The sequence below is a fragment of the Poeciliopsis prolifica genome, unplaced genomic scaffold (genome assembly GCF_027474105.1).
Source record: "Poeciliopsis prolifica strain line A6 unplaced genomic scaffold, Auburn_PproV2 SCAFFOLD012, whole genome shotgun sequence".
NCBI lineage: Eukaryota > Metazoa > Chordata > Actinopteri > Cyprinodontiformes > Poeciliidae > Poeciliopsis > Poeciliopsis prolifica.
The window spans coordinates 2,163,205-2,186,012 of NW_026562387.1; the positions used below are offsets into that span (position 1 = coordinate 2,163,205).

The 22,808-nt window shown below is 40.1% G+C and overlaps 1 protein-coding gene across 1 annotated transcript in view; it reads left to right on the top strand.

Moving 5' to 3' along the window:
• The window catches only part of mpp7a (MAGUK p55 scaffold protein 7a), a 73,097-nt gene that overhangs the window by 20,285 nt on the left and 30,004 nt on the right, over nt 1–22,808 (top strand). Inside the window, 3 exon segments of the mRNA XM_055037306.1 lie at nt 9,378–9,534; nt 16,146–16,264; nt 20,724–20,801. Of these exon segments, the coding sequence (XP_054893281.1) occupies nt 9,498–9,534; nt 16,146–16,264; nt 20,724–20,801 (234 nt within the window). The 5' untranslated portion in view covers nt 9,378–9,497.

A 22,808-nucleotide genomic window follows, 5' to 3' on the forward strand; every position in this document is an offset into this window, starting at 1 on the left:
TGTGTCAGCAGAGACTGATGGCAACTGTTACTCCCCTTCTTGGTTAATGGGTCTGGGAGAGACAAAGAGCTGCTGTGTGTGCATGGGAACCAGAGAGGGATGGGGCTGGGACAAAGAAGGGAAGAGGTGTTAAGACCAGAAATTGACCACGACGCAGAATGTCCAACCGGTGCGTTCAGTGACTATTGTGATGTGGCAGAGTTATTTTTAGAATGAAGCTTTTGTTTATAATTTGAAAACAAAAGGTCAGAATCGAAGATGCTTCCTTTTAGATATTCCTGTGAATTGAGATTTAATGATTAGTTCAGACATTGCAATGATTAGTTCAGACATTGCAAAGACCGACACTGATAGTGTGGAAATGATGTTAGTGCTGCTAACATTAATATGAGAACTGCACATTGCTGGCCTCTGAACATAGACAGAAAATACACACACGAAACATACCGTTTGAAAAGCAACACTGGAAACCAACAAGGAGACTTATATTTCTTAAAACTGTTCCATATTTTATTTCACAGCTCTAAAGCTAACATTATTTAGTGGTCATATTGCTCCATCTAGTGGTGAAATGGTGTCACTACACGTATCCATGTGTAAGAAGAGTAAGCAACATGATATGTTGCCCCAGTGATGTTCATAAATCCAATTCAGGAAGTAGCTAATTAGTATCTTGTCATATTTAAAACTTAAATTCGGTCATAAACTGTTTCCTCCAGTGTGGTTTGATCGGAAACATTGTGCCAGGAATAAGTTTAAGTGGAGGGGAATGCTAAAGTGCATTCTCACTGGTCAACTATCTGAAAATGGTTCATGTCTTTCTGTTTCCGTGTGAGCAGTTAGTGAAGTGAAAAGGGTGGAGTACCATGAGCCTTTAGGGAAGTGGAAATGCAACAGAAACAAAACAGAAAAAAAAACAAAACTCGTGTTTCAGGTCTGTTCAGGTGAGCGGAGACTCCCAGCCAGACAGGAAGGGAGGGAGTATTCATTTTGTGGGTCTACGTTTTAGTGCCTGTTCTTGTTGGTGAAACCGACTCTTCAGAAAAAAAGTGATCCAGTGAGACGCTGTGCGGGTTCTCTATTCATTCTGATTCATGTTGTCAAGATAAGAGGTTCTGTGTACTCCTTCACATCTTTGTGCTTTGACAGGTGAGCTCCTTTATTTTCACGTTTGCTTGTGCTCGCAGCAACAAGTGTTTTTGGTTTTCATTTGTGTCTTTTTGAGTGCTCAGTTGTCCATTTGTGGATGAAATTCAGAAACAAACTCCAGGGAGGCATACTCTGTAGCACTGTGCCAAGAATGGGAGGGAAACAAATGTCACCAGACTGCGTGCTTGTTTTGGTTTTCAGAGTGCTTTGACTCGTACTCTTCCTTGAATGAACCCTGAGCTCCTGAAGTACACCTATTTGTTTAGCTGTAAATTAAATTAACTACTTACTGCTCCAACACAACCTTCATTACTTGTCCAGCATGCCATCAAGTTTGCAAGCATTGGATTCAGCAAAGCAAAGTGTAAATGCAACATAGAAGGAAAATGAGAAATTATTTTCTATTTTATTCTATTTATTTTATTTAGTACACCTCTGAAATTTGGAGGGCATAGTCAAGCCCCCATGAGGCAATGCTTTGAACAACTATTCACTGCACTAACAGACTGCAGTACTCGTCTCCAGAGATGAAGATCTTTGTCCCTGCGTTCATCTGCAAACTGCAATCTGACTTTTTATGTTTCTTTTGAAGTAAAGGCTTCTTCCTTTCAGCCCAGGTCTGCACAGAGCACCTTTCACAGTGGATAACGATTCTGACCTGGTGTAGATTCAGCAGCATCTACACCACGTCTTTTGCTTTTGTTCTTTTTCTTTTGGACTGCACATTTTGGACCAAACCCTGTTTATCTTTGAGACGCAGATCTTGTCTCCTCCTCGATCGTTATGAAGGTTGGACGTCCCCATCGTGTCCATACTCGCATATGATTATTGGAACAGATGAATGCGATGCCTTCAAGCATCGGTAGATTGTTCCCACAGATGAACCAGACTGGTGCAGCTGCATGATTCTCTTCCTGATATGGCTGATTTCTTTTGACCTTGCCACCGTATCAAACAAGAAAAGTGTCGCCTTAAAATGCATCAACAGCTGTGACAACCAGTTAACTCTAAGGATCAAAAGTTTGTGGATAGAAGCTCAAAATGTTTTACATTTCAAAAGACAGTTTTCCCAAATTTATGTAAACTTATGATTTCAAGGGAAGTTACAAAATACTAAAAAATTAGGAAATGGAATCAATTTTGTTAATTCTAAAGAAGCTAAAACAAGCAAAGTTTTTGGTCTTATTTCACTTCAAACAGTAGAAAAAAGGTTTTAGTTATTCAGTGTTTATACATACACACACTGTATGTTGTACAGGTAAATATCATCAAGTTCTCGTTATATGAGAATCGCCGACCACAATTTTTGAAGAAATTGTGGTCGGCGATTTTACAAGACCTTTGGTCTCAACACATTTGAATGACAAGACTTTTTATGAACTGTTCGATGCTGTGAGAGCTCTTTTGGAGCCAGCTGCACTGTCTGGGGAGAAAAAAAAAACATCTTTTTGCTGTTTCTCCTCTTCATTGTTTCTGTCAGTTGGTAACATCCAGCTGTTGATCATGTGACTTGTGATGTGAAAAAGTGTTTCCATCACAGATTTGGGAAATGCATCCATTTCGACAAGGCTACAGAAACCGACACATCCTAGTGCAAAAACATGAATTGTGGGGAAATGGGAATGTTTTCATTAAGTACATTTATTTCTGTTATTTCAATTTGCACAATACAATGGTTAATGGAAACACAGCTACTGTGGACACACAGGAGTTTGGGGTGGAACATTTGCCATTAGCAAAGTTTCAGCTTAAATCAAGAGACGCTAACTCCTGTTTGTCTGTCGACCTGTCTTACGATGCAAACATTTTGAATTTAAACTTCTCTTTGTCAGATATTTCACTTTTACTCAACGTGAGTAAATATCGCTCCTCTATGTGGCTATCATCTGGATTAATTGGAGCTTCCAGGAGGAATTACTTCAGCACATACCACAGTGTCGTACATGTTAGCTAGCAGCTATTAAAGACAAGACGCACTCCAGAAATCACAGCCTTTGTGAACGTACTACACCTACACCTCCTTGGTAAAAAAGGAGAAATTCATTATTCAACTAAATGTTTTTCCACAAAACTGAAAAGAGAAAGAACAGTGCTGTCATACATTTCACTTTATTTTCTTTCTTTCTTTTTCTTTATTTTTTTTCCTCACAAAACTGTTTCTTTCTCCAAATGCCATGTGGATGAGTATTGTCTGAGTAGCTAATTATATGCAGCTCTCCAGAGCAGATTGAAACGTAGTCCAAGTGTGAGCCTGTCTGTAAACAAATGTCGGTCTTCACCGCAGCTGGGTCCTCTGCAATCATCGTCTGTTGGTTGCAACTCTACGTGGTTCTGTCCAACTGATTTTGCATCCTGCGGTCGCTACAAGTTATGATCACGTACAGCAGCTGAAATGAAACCTGATTTTACATCCAGTCTGTCTTCACAGATACCTCAATAACAAGCAGAGCTGAAGCTCAACACAGCAGATTTATATCAAATTAACTTTATTAATCCACATTGTAGATCATGTTTGTTACTTTCCGACAAACATGAGATGTGCCTGTGCATTTGCTGCAGGGTTGCGTGCTTAATTTTTCCTGCTAACATATAGCTGTTTACTGCACACCATTAATCTAATGTCTTGGCAAATATTTAATTTGTTTCTTTCTATAGTAGTTTTTTACAGGTTTCTGGAGAACTTGAGCAATTTGTCCAACATCTGGGCCAAATCCTAACTTAAAGGGACCCATTCTTGCCGTTCTTGGTCTTGAGTGGACCACAGTTTTTCAGCTGTTTGTCATTCTACTGTTAGAGAACAGCCCACGGCATCTTCACACAGTTTCTGGCCACACAAGGAAATTTTTATTGCTGTGATCTTTGACTCCCAAAATCATTTGATCCTTACGTTTGACCCTACTTTCCTGGACAATAACCCAATAACAGTACATATTGCAATAGACACATAATATCAACAGAAACTGACATTGATATAATTTTGATCATTTCACCGACCTCAACACTAGCTACTCGGGGGATAGAGGCAGAGGAGTAGCTTGTGTAGCGGCTCCATCTCTCATTGCAAGATAAGCATGGCTGGTGGCAACAACTGACTCGCTCTCTCTTTGGTTACCTAGCAACAACCTCTTGAGTAACTTGCGCAGCAGCAGTTTCAGTTTTCACCAACATTTCTAACTGCTTATAAATAACAAAAACGGCGTGGAGTGAACACTGTGGATAAAACAGGAAAGGTCACACCATCAGTTTGTCAGTATTTGATAAATTTAAAACAAAACAAAAATGAATATCGCGATGCATTTTTTTTGCTGTATCGTCCAACACTGCTCCCACAAAGCAGCTGCAATGTGTGATTTCAATCAAAAGACTTTCCCTACAAAGTAGCCTGTGAATTACTGCACTTGTAATCATACATAATGAGTTATTTTAATAAAATATTTGGTGGCAGGCATTACTTCGACCTTATTTTAGCTTTGTTTTTTGTTTTTTTGCCAGACTTTTTTTGCTTTGTTTTAGTTTCTATATATATATATTTTTTCCCTTATGTTTTAACATGAAGTTTTTACTAGATCACAGCTTATGAAACATTGAAAATATTCACTGTTGGTTTGTTGCAAAATGCTAAAAAGTAGAAGAGATAAGACAACCTGCAACTCTTGCAGAAGGTGCAGTGGGAGGAGGAGAAGCTGCAGGAAACAGTCAAAGTCCTTTAAGATGCATCACTTCTGACATGACGCAGCATATATAAACACTGCTATCCTTTTCTGGACAAAATATTTTCTAGATGTCTCAAACGAGCAAAAGAAATATTTGTCAGAGAAATGAACTTTGCAGCAGCCTTTTGCCGTCTATTCTCTTTCTTCTTGCAGAATTTCAGTCTGTTCTGTGTTTTTCTTGGACAAATGTTGCCTTATTTTTTTCCCCCCCTTTTGTCACGTCACTGGTGTTGTGTTGATGCGCTCACACCCACCTGCTGGCCAAGCCCTGGGTCTGTAGAACGCCCCTCTGACACCTGCTGGCCAGTTTTGGGCAACACAAACACTTGGTGATACAGAAAAGTGTACTTTGAGTTGCGACGGTGTTAGTGATATTCTTTGCATCACTGCACACTTTTCTTTGAACATAAGACTACAAATCCTGGAAGAAACTGATTTTTAAATCTCCCGACATATTTTAAGTTGCTAGTTGGATTAATGGTGATTAAAGCTAAACTCAGTCACATCTTTAGCATTGCTTTTGATATTACTAAACTGAAATGTATTGCTTCTGTGAGAGGACGAGCAATATGGTTACTACAGAATTTTATTGCAGGTTAAGTGTTTTATGGGCAAAAATCATTCATTGCAACAATTCAAAATATGTGTGGTCCATAATGTTGTCAACTAACATTCCTAAAGTTTTTTTTTTTTTTTTTTTTGCAAACATTTTAGTTTCAGGTTCTCATTTGTCAGTTTTGAAAAGCTTGACTTGCGTGCTCCTGGTTGATTTAGCCGTGCGCCAAGAACTGAAAGACAAAGGATGCCAAAAGTTGAATGTGTTAATTGTAAATTTTAATGTTGGATGTTAAAAAAATATTGGTAACTACAAAATCTCTTTTTGGCCCTCTATTTTCAAATGTGGAGCACATTCAGAATTGAAAATCACTCACAATTTCGGTTACTGTGGTTTTATCATTAAAAATAACTTATTTTTTCTTGCATACATTGTCTGTTAAGATATTTTTTGAAGAATGGCCTCAATTCATGCATAGAAAACTTTTAAACAGCTGTTGGCCAACTTCCTCCTGAGTAAGAAAAAAAGGAAAGATATGTTTCTGGACAAATAATAACTCTGCTTAAAGATTTTTTTTATTGATCACAAATTTGTGAAGACTTTATTAAGCCTGTCACAATAAGCAATGACTCAATAACTAATAAACTGAAATTAGCTTTTTACGAGATTGATTGTTTTTCTCTTTCTATGAAAAAGGCTTCAGCTGATAAAAGGCTTCAGTCTGGCATTTTGGTCTCAAATAGCCTCCTTTTCTGTTTCAGTTATCTTGTTTTAGATATTTATAATGACTTTGAGTTCTAGTCCTAATGTTCATTAAAAATTAGAGTTTGTTCATCATTTAGAGGGTGAACTTTCATTAAAATCCCTTTATTGTCTTTATATTATTTGAAAATGGTCTCAAAACAATTTTAGCGTTTATGGCAATAACTCATGGGACAATTTGTTGTCCAGCAAATATTAATGTGAGGTTAATAAAAGTAGGCCAAGTCACTATCAGGTGTACAGTTAAAAAATAAATAAATAATTAAAAAAAAAAGGATTCTTTCTATTTAACATTTAACACAGATCAACTATACGCCTTAAAATACAGAAAATGTTGAAAGTGACTGGCCAACTGTATTTTCTGTCCTATGGGTTTGGAGCGCTTGGTTTAAAATAATGAGGCTGAATCTGATCAGCAGACTCTGAAGCTGGCAGACAGCTCGGCAGCACATCTGCTTGAGCTGTAACTGGAGCAGGTGAGACGCTTCTGGGTCTGGATGGGTTTCCAGTCATGTGAAAAAGATCATCTCTGCTGTTAATGTTGGGCAAATAAAATCCATCACTCTTAACTGACCTTCCTGTCAGCTACTTCAAGTTTAAATAGCAACATTGACCTCTCCTGTAGTTGCTCTTCTTGTCCAGGTGTAGCTGGACGGCCCATGAATGTGGATCTGTTCCACCCAGTGGAGGGATTGAAGAAACACACTTTTTTTTTTTTTTTTTTACTTCTTTAGCTTCCCTGATGAGGCTCTAATTGTCTTTTGGCCCTTTGCTTTGAACGCTCGTCATTCCTCTGAACAGTCCATGGAGAGGAACAGGAACAGATTGAATAATAAAACTGATGTTAAGTTTTGGAGCAGAACTTTGAATTGATTGGCTCTTTCAGAAAGGTCTTGCAGGTCATTTAACTGTCAGTCCTTCACCTCCTGACTCTGTTGTTGTCAGAGGAACTTTAACAACATCCAGCTGAGAGCCGAACACCTCCACCCATGTTGCTCCTTGGTTGGATGGACAGGCTTGTTTTGGAAAAGTGAGGAAGAAAAACAGTTTCCTACACCTCTGTGTTCCCCATGTCCCATCTATCCATCCACCACCTGGAGCTATTTTCTCTTTAAATACTGATCAGACTGTGTGTTTCACACATCAAGGTTAAGCAGGAACAGATGGGCTGTCTCCAAAAGATGTTTTGTCTCAGTTAGGACTAGACAGCTCCAAAGTCTAAAGTTAAAAAACATAAACAAAATTCCCCACTAGATGGCAGCAGATTCATTTGTTTCTAAGACTTTCATTTCAAGAAGGTGGAATACCCTTTTTCAGTTGTACATACCATTCCATTATACCACATGGTAGAATGACTTTACTTCCCCAGAGACCATCTGATCCTGTGTGATCTGAGCAGACACCGTTGGAGCGTGATGAGGGTGGAGAATGTTTCTCTAAGCCCGTCCATCATGAGCCTGTTGGGTCTTGTTAAAAGTCCCAGGTGTTCCTGAACTGGTACTGTTCCTCCTGACCTTCTGAAAGCTCCACCAGAAATGACAAATCCTTCCTCAGACTGAAGATTATGTGGTCAAACTAAAAGTGACCAACTGATATTAGAGGGCTGTTAAACTGCTCCACTCTTCATGTCCTCTGTCCTTTGTCTTTCTCCAAGTCTGTCCTTCCAATCACCAAGTTTACAACAGAACTGTGCAGAGTCTCCCTGGGGAACACTGAACTGATTTAACATGGGTCAGTTCTCTTGGCAGCAGCTCAGTGACTGTCAGGTTTGGTCCTCTGTTCAGGATGTTGTAGTCGTGACTTGAGGCAGTGCTGCCCTTCTCTCCTCTTAACCTGTTTTATCGCTGATTGCAAAGACCTGAACTGCAGTGAACTCTGGTTTCATCAGGTTTTCCGTTTTCACTTCAGGCTCAGGCAAAGCAGTTTAAAATACTTGAGGAATCTAGACCACAAACTGGCATTTAATTGAAGCTGGGACTGGAAATCTGATCTAACTTTGTCAACTATGTCCTGTTTGATGATTCCACCATACTTTGCACATCTCGGTCCAGAACAACCCACCGATTTGATCACTTGCTCATGTCATCCTCTGACTGTCTGCTTTTTCTGAAAGGTTCCATCAGGGGCCCATTAGGTTCTGGCTGATTTCACACCTCAATAATTCTTATGCACATTATAATATATTTCCCATCTTGAAGATCCCAATTTTTCCTCCAGGTGTCACAGCAAGCAGCTAAGCAGTAACTTTTCTATTGTAGCATATATGATTTTTGGAATTCTTATGGTGGACAGAGGTTACAGACCAACAGACAGTCATTAATTGATCCAATGGATGTTAAATGGTGCAGTTGTTTGGGATGTTTCTTTTTATATGTTGCGTGGTTTGGGGTCAGCTGAACTGTGACTTCAGCTCCTGCCGTGGATTGGGTTCCCTTTGAACTTGCTCTTCAAATGTGGCGAATTTGTAAAAGCACCCCAAGGCCTTGCAGCTCAGCCGGGCAGTTGACGTAGGAGTCAACATATAACGGACCATTAAGCTGCATGCTGCAAAGAGCTCAATGTCCATTTTTCCATTCCCCGTTACCACGTAGTGTTTTTTTGGCTGGTTGCGTGACTGTAGATGGGCAGGATTTTATGGATGAAATTAAGGCCGACCAGATCTGTTTCTAGTATTTTGTGGCATTTTTAGAGGTTCCAGTTAATCAAACTACGAAGCCACGCACCTATTATAAACAATTTGTCAATGTGGCCACAATTATCTGGCTGCAGGAAGGATGTCAATCAGTCACAGACTTTGAAGTGATCATCAGATTCTTGTGTTTCCACATCTGTCAGTTTATCCTCAAGTTCCTTTTCCTCAGTGGATAAGGTTCTCCTTGTTTCTGCTAGACTGTGAATGGAGTGTGTGAAGCTGCATGTGTGTTTGGGTTCAGGCGAGGTGTGGTTGACTCATGTTCACAGCAGGATGTTCTGCAGCTTTGGGGAAAACCTGTTGGACCATAAACATCCAGGAACAACTTTGAACTTAATGTGCACACGCTCAGTTAGTCGTTGGCTCGCCTATAAAAGCATATGAATTTGCAACATGTTTTTTTTTTTTTTTTTTTTTTGGTCTGTGGTTGCATACTGCTGTATTGCCCCCTAACATGTATGCAGCTGATTTGCTGTTTGACAAGCAAGCTCTTGTTTCCTTGCAGGGCTCCATGGCATAAAGGCTGTCTTCAGGTCCAGCTGCTCTCTGGGGTTTCTCACCACTCTGACACGCTGCTGCCATTTTCCACAGCCTGAGGGGAACCAGGAAGCTGTCGGCAGGAGACATGCCTGCCCTGGCCACCGGAGCCGGCCATGAGCCAGGTACGGGACGTTCAGCAAGGAACTCATTCAGTAACACAGTTTTCTGCACAACCACACCCCAGTGCAGTATTTTTAGAAAATACATTGGCAGGCAGAATTTTTATTTTTTATTTTTTTAGCTTTACTGGAACGGTTGACTATTTTTGACAAATGTTATTATAGAGTTGTATCCAGAAAAATGAGAAACATATCACTGGAAAATTACAGTTTAACAACAAAATTATGTGACAGACACATTTTTTTTTCTTTTTCCTTTCTCTATGTGTGTTGTACTTTTTTGTGTTATGGACTTAGAATGTCTCTTGGTATATTAACCATTGTGGCTTCGGTCCAAAGACCTGTCATAAAGTAGTTGACCTGCATTGTAAAGGGTTAGAGGTTAAGGTTGGAGCAATGATACAAAATAAGTTGAGCTTAATTGAGTGGGTGGACAATATATCAATAACAATTTTCATTGCGACAGACGTAATAAATATCGGTAGATGATACAGCTTATAGAATATTCAATTTCACAGAACTCCAATCTGAAACCGCTCAGCATTCTGGGGGATGTAGGCAGAGGAAAAGCTTTAGTCGTTCAACTTCTCATCGCTAGCTAAGCTAGTCTGGTGGCATCAACTACCTTACTCACTCTTTAGTTACCTAACAACAACCTGTTGAGTAATTTGCACAGCAGCAGTTTAAGGTTTTCCCACCGTGTCTCATAACTGCTTAAAAATAAACAATGGGGTGAAGTGGAAATCATAGATACAACAGGAAAGGTCACATCACCAGTCTATCAGTATTTCATTTATTTAAAACAAAAAAAAAAAAAAAAAACCAACAAATAATTATTGATATCAGGTGAAATGAAATGCATGCCGTCTAGAGGTTAGGATGGCAGACTCAGACATGAGTAGAATTACTAAAATAAGCTGAAGTCAAATAAAAAGCTAGACTGAGGAACTTACCAGAGAGCACAAAGTCTTTCCTTAGAACCCGTATCCTTCTGTCACGCTTGCTTAACATTGGACAGCCAAACACTTTCATTACCATTTGAATAACCCCATTTTTCCTATAACCAACTCTAATATTCGTTTTTACCCGTAAACAATGAACACTACACATTAAAACTTAATTCACACCAACGGCCTAACCCTCAAAACTGATTTCTAACCAGAAGTAGGTTCACAAAAAGCCCGTTGGTCTTGGTAGAGATGATTATACCATGAAACAGTCCTAAAGAGGCACTTGCTGTTATAGTTGAAGAGAGCCACTGCAGAACAACAACAGGATATATAGGGCCTGTTCTGATGAATGCAATGTGTGTAATACTGCATTTTCTGAACAGACTGACAAAAGCCCCATCATTGTGGAAATCTCTCTGGGCAAATTAGAATGCCAGACCATCACTTTTGATTACGGTCATTGTGGGCAATTACCGGCAGGGACTCAGGTTTCCAAATAAAACTCCTCCAGCCCATCTCCTCTTCTTTCTCCTTGATGGTCCCGTGAAGCTGTGTTTGCAGAAGAATCTCGGTGAACTTTCTGCATGAGCGGTGCATCACTGATGAAGTCACGAGATCTAGTGCCCCGCATGGCACCAGGACAGTCTGGCCTTAAATTGGAGAATGTACAGAACACTGGTAGTGTCACGCCTAATATCACATTATACCTCCATCTGGATTACTGGAAGTTTCTTAGACTTCTTCGGTTCGGTTCCCACTATAGGAGATCCAGACAGACATACCCACCTCTCTGTCTGCTGCTCCTACCTGCACTTCATTAGCTGAAAGGTTGAGTTTAAGGTTAGTTTTCCCTTTACTTTTTCATGTTAATGTTGCTGCTGAGACCTTCTTACACCCACATCTGGTCTATTCCGTTTAGTAGTCACTGAGCATCCTGCTGTGAGTATTGGCTCCTTGTGCACCAATTTCCTGTCAGCATGTTGATGTCTGTGATTCTAGTTTTGTAGTGGTGGAGGTGCTTGGAGTAGATCATTCTTGCCTAGATTTTGTGAAAATAACTTTTTTTTTTTTCAGGGAATGAAACTAGCAGATTTTCTGAGGTGGTCTGAAACAAAGTGGAGAAATCTAGAGTTAGTCACTGTGTTTCCATTGACCAAAGTATTGTGCAAATTGGAATTAAGAAAATAAATTTGCTTTATGGGAACACAGCAATTTCGAAAACACTGAAGTGTTTTGATTAAAACAAAGAGTTAGGATGAGGTTTTTTTGGAGGATGGGTGGGGTGTTGGGGAGGGGGTTGTACTATGAAAACTAGCATATTTTGCAAAATTGCAAAGAAAGCACTTTTTTTTGCTTCACAAGTTATGAGATCAACAACTCGATGTTACTGCTGACAGACAAGACAAAGAAAATGACAGGAAGTGGTAGGAGCATGGTGGCAGCATGGCGGCACAGCATGTTTTTCATTACTTTTTTTTTAACAAACTTAATTGAAATTATGTTTTTGTTTTGTTTTCTTCTTACCAGAATATCGACAGAATTTTCCGAACATTTGTAATGGAAGTGTAACTAATCTTTACAAAAAAAGCCCCCTGCAAACAAAACAGAAGTGCAAAGACCACCACTTTGTGGATGGACGAGTACATTACAACCAGTTGTACACACCTGGCACACCTCTTCTTGGCAGATTACTGACTCATTCACCACATTACTTTCATGTTGTTATAAGCAACAGCCACATGAGTCAGATGAATGCATTTTGTTTTTGTATCTCATAACGATTGTTCAAACTGTAGTAGAAAACTTCGGTCTCAGACCTGCTTTAGCCTCTGGTGGAAAATCCAGAAGACATGAAAGCTTACCTGCTGCAGGTCACAACTAGTTAATCAATTCTTGGAAGAATGCCTCTTAAAAAAATCTGATCTGTGCTTTTCATGTCTTCTCCGTGTCAATGTTTGAATGGGACAAAACATTAGCAGATGTGCTAATATATCACTGTTTATAAATAATTTATGCCAGCATGCAACCTGTCAAAGTATGGGCATTGTTGACCTATGTATATGAATAAATATATCTGAGATTTTGCAGAATCCTAGTTTGTCAAGACTGACAATAAGTCACATAATGAGGCTTATTTATTTGCAATATTTCCTGTAGACCAGAACAGTCTTAAAAATTCATATAGGACTTTAAAGATTTTCACACTACTAACTTTGTATCACACTGTACAATTTTAAAATGCAACACTAATTAAAAGCTGGAGCAGAATCACATAAAAAAGCTTTGGTAGAGAGATCAATCTAGCTAGTGTGAGCACTTCTGGATTCAAAACAGAATGAAGAGGATGAAGAAAAGTGTTTAAGTCATGATCATAGCATGGAAAATGTAGAAAAATAAGTCCTTTTGTTGCAGGAGCAGTCACACAATTGTTTCTACGACAACTTCTGACACCGCTTTACATATATCGTATCAAGTCATCTTTTGTGAAAACGGTACATCAGGTTTTCACATGAAATAAACTCAGACTGATTCAGTTTTGCAGCTCTTTCAACATTACAAAAGTTTTGTGTGTGACAGTCGATCATTGCAAAGTGTGAACTTATAATATGATTGTGCAAGATGTGAGTGCATTGATGGCTTTTATTTTCAGGTCTTATTGATGCTTCACTTATTGTTTTTGTCTGGTAAATTGTTGAGGTTCCTGTTGAGTCGAATGCTAATGATCCCTGAACACATGAAGCCGGGCTCCGACCTTCTCCTGACTCTTCTAAAGATCCCATTGGCCTTTTATTAACCTCATTAAAGCTAGCAGTGTTATTCGAAGCCGGACCTGGAGGTTCTATCAAGGTTTACGGCTCCCACACAGCAGTTAAAGGTGAGGATGCTTCAGCCACGCACAGCTGCAGAGGAGGAGGCTGAAAGACGACACATGGAAATGTTTGAACGGGACAAAGCTTTTAGCAGACATGCTAATAACCACCGGCTGGATGTGGTAAAGGAGATGGCTGTATAATGACACGAAGTAATGAGATACAGATAATCTGGAAACCACTCTGTGTCTTCATTCTGACATAGCCATCACAGCCATACAAATATACGGGCATGTATAGAGAGAGAAAAAAAGTTTCCATCCTGACGGAAAAGAATCCTGAGCATCTGGTCTTTAGTCAGTTTCAGCTTGTTGGAGACGTTTGGAGGTTTTTGGGGCCGACTTGGTCTGTGCTGAGGGGGCTGGTGGATCCTCTGGGAGCTTCAGACATTTGTCCTGGTCAGTAGCCAGCAGGCGGCTCACTGCCACACTGATACTGTACCAAAACGCTGGGATTTGTTGCCACTGGAAGAGCTCCCAGTTTCCAGTTAGATCAGAGTAGTTCTAAATTTCCACTTCATCTTTACAACTGAATAACAGTATCGTCAAAGAAAGCAGATGGATAAGAAATAAATCCAGAGAGCGCAACAGAGAGGGACAGACGAAGAGCAATGATATCTTTTATTTGTTTGAATATGCACAGTTCTTCTTTTTATTGGGTTATGGTGATTTCCTTCCTCCATCATGCTCTTCCAAACCCTGCTGAGTATGAAATCACTTATTGTTGAGCTGGACATGCTCACGTATATTACAGAGAACCTTAAAGCAGCTTCTCAGTATTACAAATACAGAAATTATGGGACTGAGTGTCATATTTGTTTTGAGCATTTATCGACTACTTGTTCTGAAAAGATGGATGCAATAATTTGATTGAACCTTTTCATAAAGGACTGTGTTCACAAGTTAGAATTTCTACTTGAAATCTCAGAGTAAAATGCATACATACAGATTTTTATAGATATGTGTATATGCTGTGAAAAAGTATTTAACCCTTTACAGAGTTGCTATTTTTTACGGTTTCTGATGATCAAACAAATTTTAATTTTGGACATTGATACAAACGCATCCATACTTACGTTAGTTTTCAAATGATTATTCATTCAGAGGAGAAAAGCTATCCAAACCACTTCTTAGCCTTATAACTAGCTGTGCTATCCTTGGCAGCAATGAGTGACTGATAACCGGTGAAAAATCTTTACAGAAGTCTTTTTATTCAGCCATGTTGAAAGGCTTCCAAGTAAACGGTGAGTTTCAGGTAAAATGTTTTGGTTGATTGTTCTGCTGCAGAACCAAAGAGGAATTGGGCTTAAGGTTTATGTAATGATGGCTGGACATCCTCCTGCAAAAATTCCTGGTAGAGAACAAAATTCATGTTTCTATCAACTATGACAAATCACCTGGGACACAAAGCAGCCCCAAACCTCAAATCAAAGGCAACTTCTGAGAGATAAATAAACAAGAACAAAATAACCAGTCCAGTTTGTTTTGACCATTGTCCGCAATAAACCTGTTTAAACTTTTCTCTCATGATCTGTCCTAATCACCTCACTGTGGTTGAGTTTAAATCTGCAAGCCATTTTCTGATGGTTATTTTGAAGCCCAGTTTGAGTGATTGCTCTACAATATCCACCAAACTGAAGACTGGAGCTGAGAAACGACCATGTACCTTCTGCAGCTCCTGAAACCACCGGATCTCAGTCTGGTTCTCTTTAGAGGGAATTTTAAATATTTGTTCCCTGTATATGACAGCATGGTGATGTCTGAAAGGCCGTTTGAATTTCAGGCATGTGTTGTTCGGAGATGACTCAGATTCAGTCATGTGCTTCTTCTCGCCGCCACCGATGCACTCTGTTCGGTTTCAGCTATTTAAGATTTTTTTTTTTTTTTTAATGGGATTGTGGAAAAATGTCTGCAAAGAGTCAGGAGAGCAACAGAGATAATTTATCCCTAACACTTTCCAAAACACAGAAGCACACATCCACTTCAGTCCAAATATGAGTGTTTACATGCGAGGAAAAATTTGTGGCTATAAAGTAGAAAGACCATCTGTTTCATGGAAAAAGTCTTGGAATAGATGTTTCACCCAATCCTAAAAGAAATTGAAGATGACTGGTGTTGGGTTTTTATTCGTTTCTGAGAGGAGCGAAAAAAATAGATTATGGGGATAGAAAATGGAAGAGAAATGCTGGAAGAAATAAATCAATGTTAATGTAACCTTAGACAGTTACATTAACAGGTGACATTCCTTGAAAAAGTTAGGATAAGTCTATGTGTGTCACAAAACACGTTAATGACATTCTTGCACAAAATCATTCTTAAATGATAAGATTTTAGTTTTCTCGGTTCTCTTTTTCTTTCAGAATGAGTTGTTTTAGGCCCTGTTGTCACTTTAAATCCAAATAAACTTATGACCCAAAAAATGGTTGGGTTTTTTCTTTTTCATGTACTTGTGCTGTTTTTAGAAGCAATAGAAACCTAACTGGAAGTACAAAAATGTGCAACATGTGAGTTTTGCATAATGGGTCTCCTTTAACTGTTGACTTTTGCTTTTCTTGATGTGTGTTTGAGTGCATTGGTTGTACTTTCAGCTACTTGTGCTTCATTCTGGTGAAAAAACATCACAGGTCCTTTGTGAATGTAGTCACTACATTGCCGTTTGATGGGGTGAACATATTCATGAGTGTACATAATATTCATCTTTTTAAAAAAATGTTTGCTGTGTTTAATCAACCTGCAGGTATTCACATTGATTGTTACTTCTCTTTGTGCTGATGGGTCCTTTTCCCTCTCTGCAGGTCTGTATGCGCTGCTGGCAGCCCTGCCATCCCAGCTGCAGCCCCATGTCAGCCGTCCAGAGGACAACACCTTCCTGCAGGACATGTTTGGGGAGAGAGGTCTGCACTCACTGGTGAAGGTAAAGACATACAGATCTTCTTCAGAGTTGTACTACTATTTGGGTTTTTCCACGACTGAGACCCAGGTTCAGCGAACCGACCCAATGTTCAGACCATCTCAGCTTACAGCAGAGACTCGGTCAGAACCACCATTCAGGAGAGACTAGCTAATGTCAGCAGCTCACCTTTAAAAAACCTGTAACCTTCCTTACACTCCACCACCAAACCTCCACAGGTTCAAGCTGATATTAGACAAGGCAGCAACTGGGATAGTTTGCAAAACTGAACGCTGCAGAGAAAACACACACATCCTGTTAATATGACAGATTTTCCATCGTGAAAAAAACGCTCAGGTCTCACCCGTTTCAGAAATCCTCCTCAGGTTCTGCTGCTTCTGTCTGGAGATCAAAAACCAAAGGAGGTGATGGAGATGGAGAGAGGACAGCTTTCAGTCCCTGATGAGGACATGTCTCTGGTCTCTGACACCGGACATGCTGCTGAAGACTCTATCAGAGCTTTGGGATCAGATGATTTCATCCAGATGAATCACTTCTCTTTGTTCTCCAGACTTTTCATCAGGAACAGAACAGACAGGAAATGGGAGCTCTGCTGTGGAGCGCTAACCAGCAAAACTAAACCATCACAGCTGACAGCTAGTTAATTTAGCTAGTGTTGGTTTAGCAAGTTGTGTGACACAACTAAACTAACACTAGCTAAATTAGCTAGTATATCTGTTCAATATAGCCTCTCTTGATAAAAGCAGGTCGCTGAAGGAAACAGTTTATAAATTTAGCCTCACTCATTGTTCTATTGCCAAAAATCCACAGGAAATCTAAAGCAGTGTTCAGTTTCCACCTGCCTCAGGTGGAACTCTCTCCTCTGACCAAGTTTCTGTCAGCAGCCTTTAGGCGGCCTCTGAGATCCCTCATTTCGTGGTCAGTCAGCTTGCCATAAATCCCTCTCCTGTTAGCTGCTAATAGGCTTGGCTCCTGCTTCGTTCTTCCTCTGCATCATTGATGTGGCCTCTCCAGTTTGTTCTTCACAAAGTGCTGCAGACCTTTAATGATGGCTCACCTTGCTGCTGGGGATTCATGGACCCAAGTGGAAAGTTGAGACGGGTTTCAGTGAATGAGCTCATTTCCAGTCTGTAGCTGTTGGGTACCAGGCAGACCACTCGCCTCCCACATTTGACTCACCCTATGATATTCAGCTCTGGAAACTCTGTAAGCCAAACACAGCCAGACCGTTTTCCCATTATGAACTTAATAAATGATTTGATCCTGTTTTCTACTGTCATGTAGGATGAAGAAAATGTACTTTGACTTTGCTCTGAAACCCTCTTAAGTTTTTAATGTGTACAAGCAGGAACCTGCTTACAGCCTATTTTCCATCTAAAATGCCTGCAAAGTGCTTATCCTACTTTGGTCACAGGAGAGTCCACATATAGTTTAAAAAGCTTCTGAGGTGCTTGACCTTTGACCTGAAGCAGCCCTCAGCTACTGAGGTATTTTGACAAAATAAAGATGGATATTCAGCTCCTGTACCTTCTTGGCACGTCGTCCAATCCGTCCTTCCCCCATATTCCAGGTTAGTTTTTGTTTTTTTCTTTTTTTCAGACCACAAGTTGCTTTTGGAACTACTCTATTTGTTTAGTTTTTATTCCACCAATTTTTAATCAGCCATCAGCAGTGTTGCCTCACTGTGTAGACAGAAAGTGTTCTGCTCAAAGTTTAAAAGCCATGAATGCGTCATGGACAGAAGCTTGGAAAGCCTCCTGAACAGTAAATAAAGTGTTTGCTCACAGATGAGAAATTCCTCAGTAAGTGGAGGTGGAGGAGCAGCAAGTAGCTCAGCAGATGTTCCTGGGACTGTGGTATGTTGGAGCGTTGAACACACTGGCAGCCTCACTCGCTCATTTCACCAAGTTTCCTCCAGAGACGATGATGAGGACTGATGAAGGAAGCGGAGCCGCTCCTGCAGCAGCAGAAGAAGAGATAGAAGAGTCTTAGAGCAGGGAGGAGAACCAGAGGGTTAATCAGCAGCTACAGAGAAGCTCTGCAGAGCTGACTAGCTCAGTGAAATTAAAACTGCGACAGGAGCATTTAATAGAACCTCTTCCTGCCCTCATCTTTGCTTTACTGTAAATTCGTCACGTCACAGTGGCATCACAGGTCCACCGCTGTCTGCTGCAATACAATCGAAATACAACACCAGCCCTGTTTAGTCCACTTTAATTGAACCCTCGTCTGTTTGTTGAGAACATCTGGTTTGTTTGTTTGAATGATCAATCTGACTTGGACCAAAAAGTGAACTTTGGTCTGCCTAAAAACCTCAACCTTAGTTCAACCTTGAAGTGAACTCTACTCTGCTCCAAAAGTAGGAGGCAAACTACAGCACAGGGCATTCTGGGAAAATACAACCAAAATAAGCAGGAGAGTCTAGTGCTAGCTAGAAATGTCTTGTGGTCTTTTGCCAAAGACAAAAGAGAAATCCCACAGCTGCTACAATCTGACGCCGCTCCATTTGTGTTTCTATTTTGTGAAGACGGACGTTGCGCTCTGTGCCTTCTTCAGAGGTTTTTGTGCAATTTCCTTCAGTGGTTCTTGGTGCAGCGCCACCACAGGCAAGGAGGTGAACAGGCTTTACCACAGCAGCTGAAAGTGGAGTAAATGTTGCAATTTTGGTCCCCAATTGTAAAGAGTCAGGTGTGAAAACACTCTTAAGTTTTGCTGTTTAAATAGTGACAGTAAATCTTGCAGTTTTATCACAATAATTTTAGAGATTCATCTGCATGTGTGTGTTTTGTAAATCTGCTGCTGCAGACATGGAGCTCGGAGACCCTTCTATGTCACCACGGGGCTTTCTGTACTTTCAGCAGGAGGTTTCATATCTGAAACCAGACCTATTCTGTCCACATTCTGGGCAGATTGGGGATTTGGGGAGTTGCTGCTGGGGGTGGAAACTGGTCCCAGTCTGTTCTGTGATGAGAGCCCACAGTGACCTGCAGGCTGTCATTATAATGGCTTCAGTGTTGCTTCTAAATCAGAATACCAGAGCCATACAGATTAGAACCACTCTGTATGTCGGATGATGTGTAATGTGCTGCTCCAAAATTCAACTTTGGACTGATACAAGTGTTTCTGCGAGGACTATAATCAATGTTTACACACAGTTGAATGTGTTTGCTTCCAACTTTCCATTTCAGTAACTCCTCAGAGAAACAGCTTTGTCTCTCAACATTAAACAGCTGCAATCCTGAAGGTGATATGGAAAAAATGAGCCTGTTTTCTGTGGAAATGATTAGAACGCCTCTGTGGCCAATGAGCTTATAATGTGCTGCTGGAAAACTGGTTGATTTGTAAAGTGGGTGCAAGAGTTGTAAAAATCCTCTATTGGAAAAGCATTTTGTTTGTCTAGACTTAAAAACACCAGGAGTTTAATTTAATTCTAATCACAACGAGCTACTAATAAAAGTGTAACTGAATTAATATAAGGAAAAAACTGCAAGGACAGATAATTGATAAACAACCTATTTCTAATTATATGAAAACATTTTCACCTGATCTGACTTGTAATTGATTTAAGGACAAAATGGGAGGAAAAAGTTTGAAATTCTTTCTTCCACATTTGTTCCAGGTGCAAGAAAGAAATTTTCCACCTCATGTCAGATTGGTGACATCACATAGTCTGGATTTCTGCCCAGATTTGCTCAAAAATCAGTTTTAAAACTTAAAAATGTGGTCTTTGCTGCTCCTGTTTGCAAGTACACTGCATGTCAGATTTCTGTAGGTCGAACCACTTGGTCGTCTCACCCATTGTATTTGAATAATTCTTTTCTATTTTTTTTTTCATTTGGAAAAAAAGTCAGGCAGATAAGCTAACCTAACATTGATCATTTAAGTTACTGAATTGTACAAACAAACCCTATTTTTGCTGAAATGTAAACTGGTGGAATCTGATGCAACGCAGAACCTTTTAAACAAATGTTCTATTTTTTTACAATGTTTATTTCTCTTGTCAGTCACGTCATTTAAACAGAATCTCTAGACTGTTTGAATAGAACAAAATGCTCTCTGAATGGAAAATTGTGAGCCTAAAAATCAGTGAAAGATTTGCATTTCCAATCAGGTCTCAGCTTAAGATTCATGTTTATGAGATATGACTCTGGGCTACAAAGAAGCAGGTGGAAAACATGAATGCACAACACCCCAGAGAACATGACCCAATCATAATTAATAACCAAAGCTACCAAGTCAGAGCTTTCTAGGTCAGGAATGAAAAAACCAAAAACAAAAAAACACACACACAAATTCTAGTTATATTAGCATCAGACCTCAAGGTGTGAAATAACCATGAACATTGATTTTCAGACTTCAATTGGAGATGATCACGTGTCTGAATTGAGGAGAAAGTGTTCAAAGAATCTCCGCTCTCAGACGATTCTTCCCAAAGTTTGATGCAAGTGTTTTGCTTTTGTAGATCCATGAACGGCTGCAGCATTATGAGGAGAGCAAGCCGGCTCCAGTCCTGCACAGCGCCGCAGTCCTGGCCCAAGAAGTAAGCCTCTTCAGCTCCTCTTTGCACCCGTTTCACATGGTGATGCTTCTGGATGGAAGGAAACGCAATGTACAATGTTTCCATGCCAAAACCAGGAAACCAAAATGTTGAAAAGAAAGGGGGGGAAAGAAAACTCAGATTGTGAATCATAAACCTCTTTTTCTCTTTTGCCAAGTCTCTCTCCTTCCCAATTACATATTTTTTTCAGCTGAACTACAAACGGTTACCTTTGTGCTTCCTTGTAAATGCCCTGCAAAGCGTCTCTCTGGGATTACTGGATATCAGGCTGGAGCCCGGAGACGGTGAATCAAAGCGTCTCTCGGCCCGCCACAGACCCGAGTCTCCTGTCGGCTCAAACACGATGTGTTTTTTTAAGAAGCGGATCGTTTTTTGGCCCTCGCGCCGCTCCGAATGAGCTCTGCTGAAGCTGTGGCCGAAGACGAAAGAAAACGCAGAGAGATCCACGGTTTGATTCATCTCAGGCTTTGGTTTCAGCTAACGGGGCTGAATTTACTGACTAACACAAAACAACACTTCAACACGGCCTGGCTGCCCGGGGTTCATGTCTGATCCAGATACAATACAGTACGAGTGAAGAGATCCTGTCAAAGGTTTAATGAACTAACATCTACTGCTGGTTAGGTGGACTGAACTCTGGTAATTTCCTCGCTGGATGTTCTGCTGGTTCTCTCAGTTGAATTCAGTTTATTTGGCTCCACTTCACAAGCAAGGAATGTTAGAGAAAAAAAAAACAAGAGAAAATGAAATTTAATCATTCAAACTGAATCAAAGTCAAAAACTTCCATTCCTAGTTGATTCTAGATTTAATTGCGATCATTTCTGGGACGGTTTATTGTCCAGCAGAACTTGTTACCGTGACAGACCAAGTTACGAGACTCATTGACGCTAGCATAATATTCCAGCTGCAGGTTTCCATGAGACAAAATCAAATGTGTTCCTCACAAGTCTTTGAAGAAAGATCCGATGTTCAGTGAGCCACATTTAGCTGCTCTGCTTTTTGTCCAGTTGAAATGTTATTTATTTTCAGCGGATTCTGGTCTGTTTCTTTTAGGTTGGTTTTTTTAATCTGTTTCATTTGGACAAGACGTTGTCCCGTTGGGATAAAGCGTGGGTAGCATTACAGAAGCTGCAGCTCTGCTTCCTGATCTGAACCCTGGCTCGTATCCTTGCTCCCTTACAGAAACCTCTGGTCAGCCTCCCAAAGCTTTTATTGCCTTTCCTGTTGTTGCTGTAAAATCCTCTGGGTGTCCTCAGTGACCTGATCACTAGCCCACGGTCAACAGAAGTTAAAATAAGGCTCATTATTTATTGACTTTGTGAAAATGTAATCTAAACTTTTGTGTTTGCCTTTGTTGAAAACAGCACCTGTTTTATGTTGATCATCCAGTCTGCTCTTTTAATGTTCCCCGGGATTTTCCTAGCCCACATGTACTAGAGTTCCTCATTCTTCAGCTTTTTATTTTTCCCCCTTCCTAGCATCAGTTTGTTGAAGCAGGACTGACTCAGACCCGACTCTGACCTCTGCTGCTATTTATTAGTCCAGTGTTTTCCCTTCAGGGAACGGAAACTGGTGGAAATAATGAAGATGTTTCCCCTCGTGTTTTCTCCCCCAACACTCCAACCTGCTCCTTGCTCCTGCAGCCGTAACTCAGAAATACTTTCTCCTTCATCTTACTGAGCTTTACGTCTGAAGCTTGAATCTTCTGTCCTCCTGCTTGATGACGACACGGACAGAGAGGTGATCCATGTGTCTCTTGGTGCTTTAGGTGCTAAACGTATCATCCTAATGCCAGAGAGAAACTTCTGCTGTTATTTTATTTCCTCTGGAAGGATTTAAAATCAACTCATTCTAGTGAAACTACAAGTAAATGTATAAACTTTTCATTAAAAATATGAGTTCTTTGCATATATTTGTTTTCTGCCTTGAAACAAACACATATAAACTTTAGTATGGCAATTGGAGGTTTAATTTTAAATCTCTTCCAC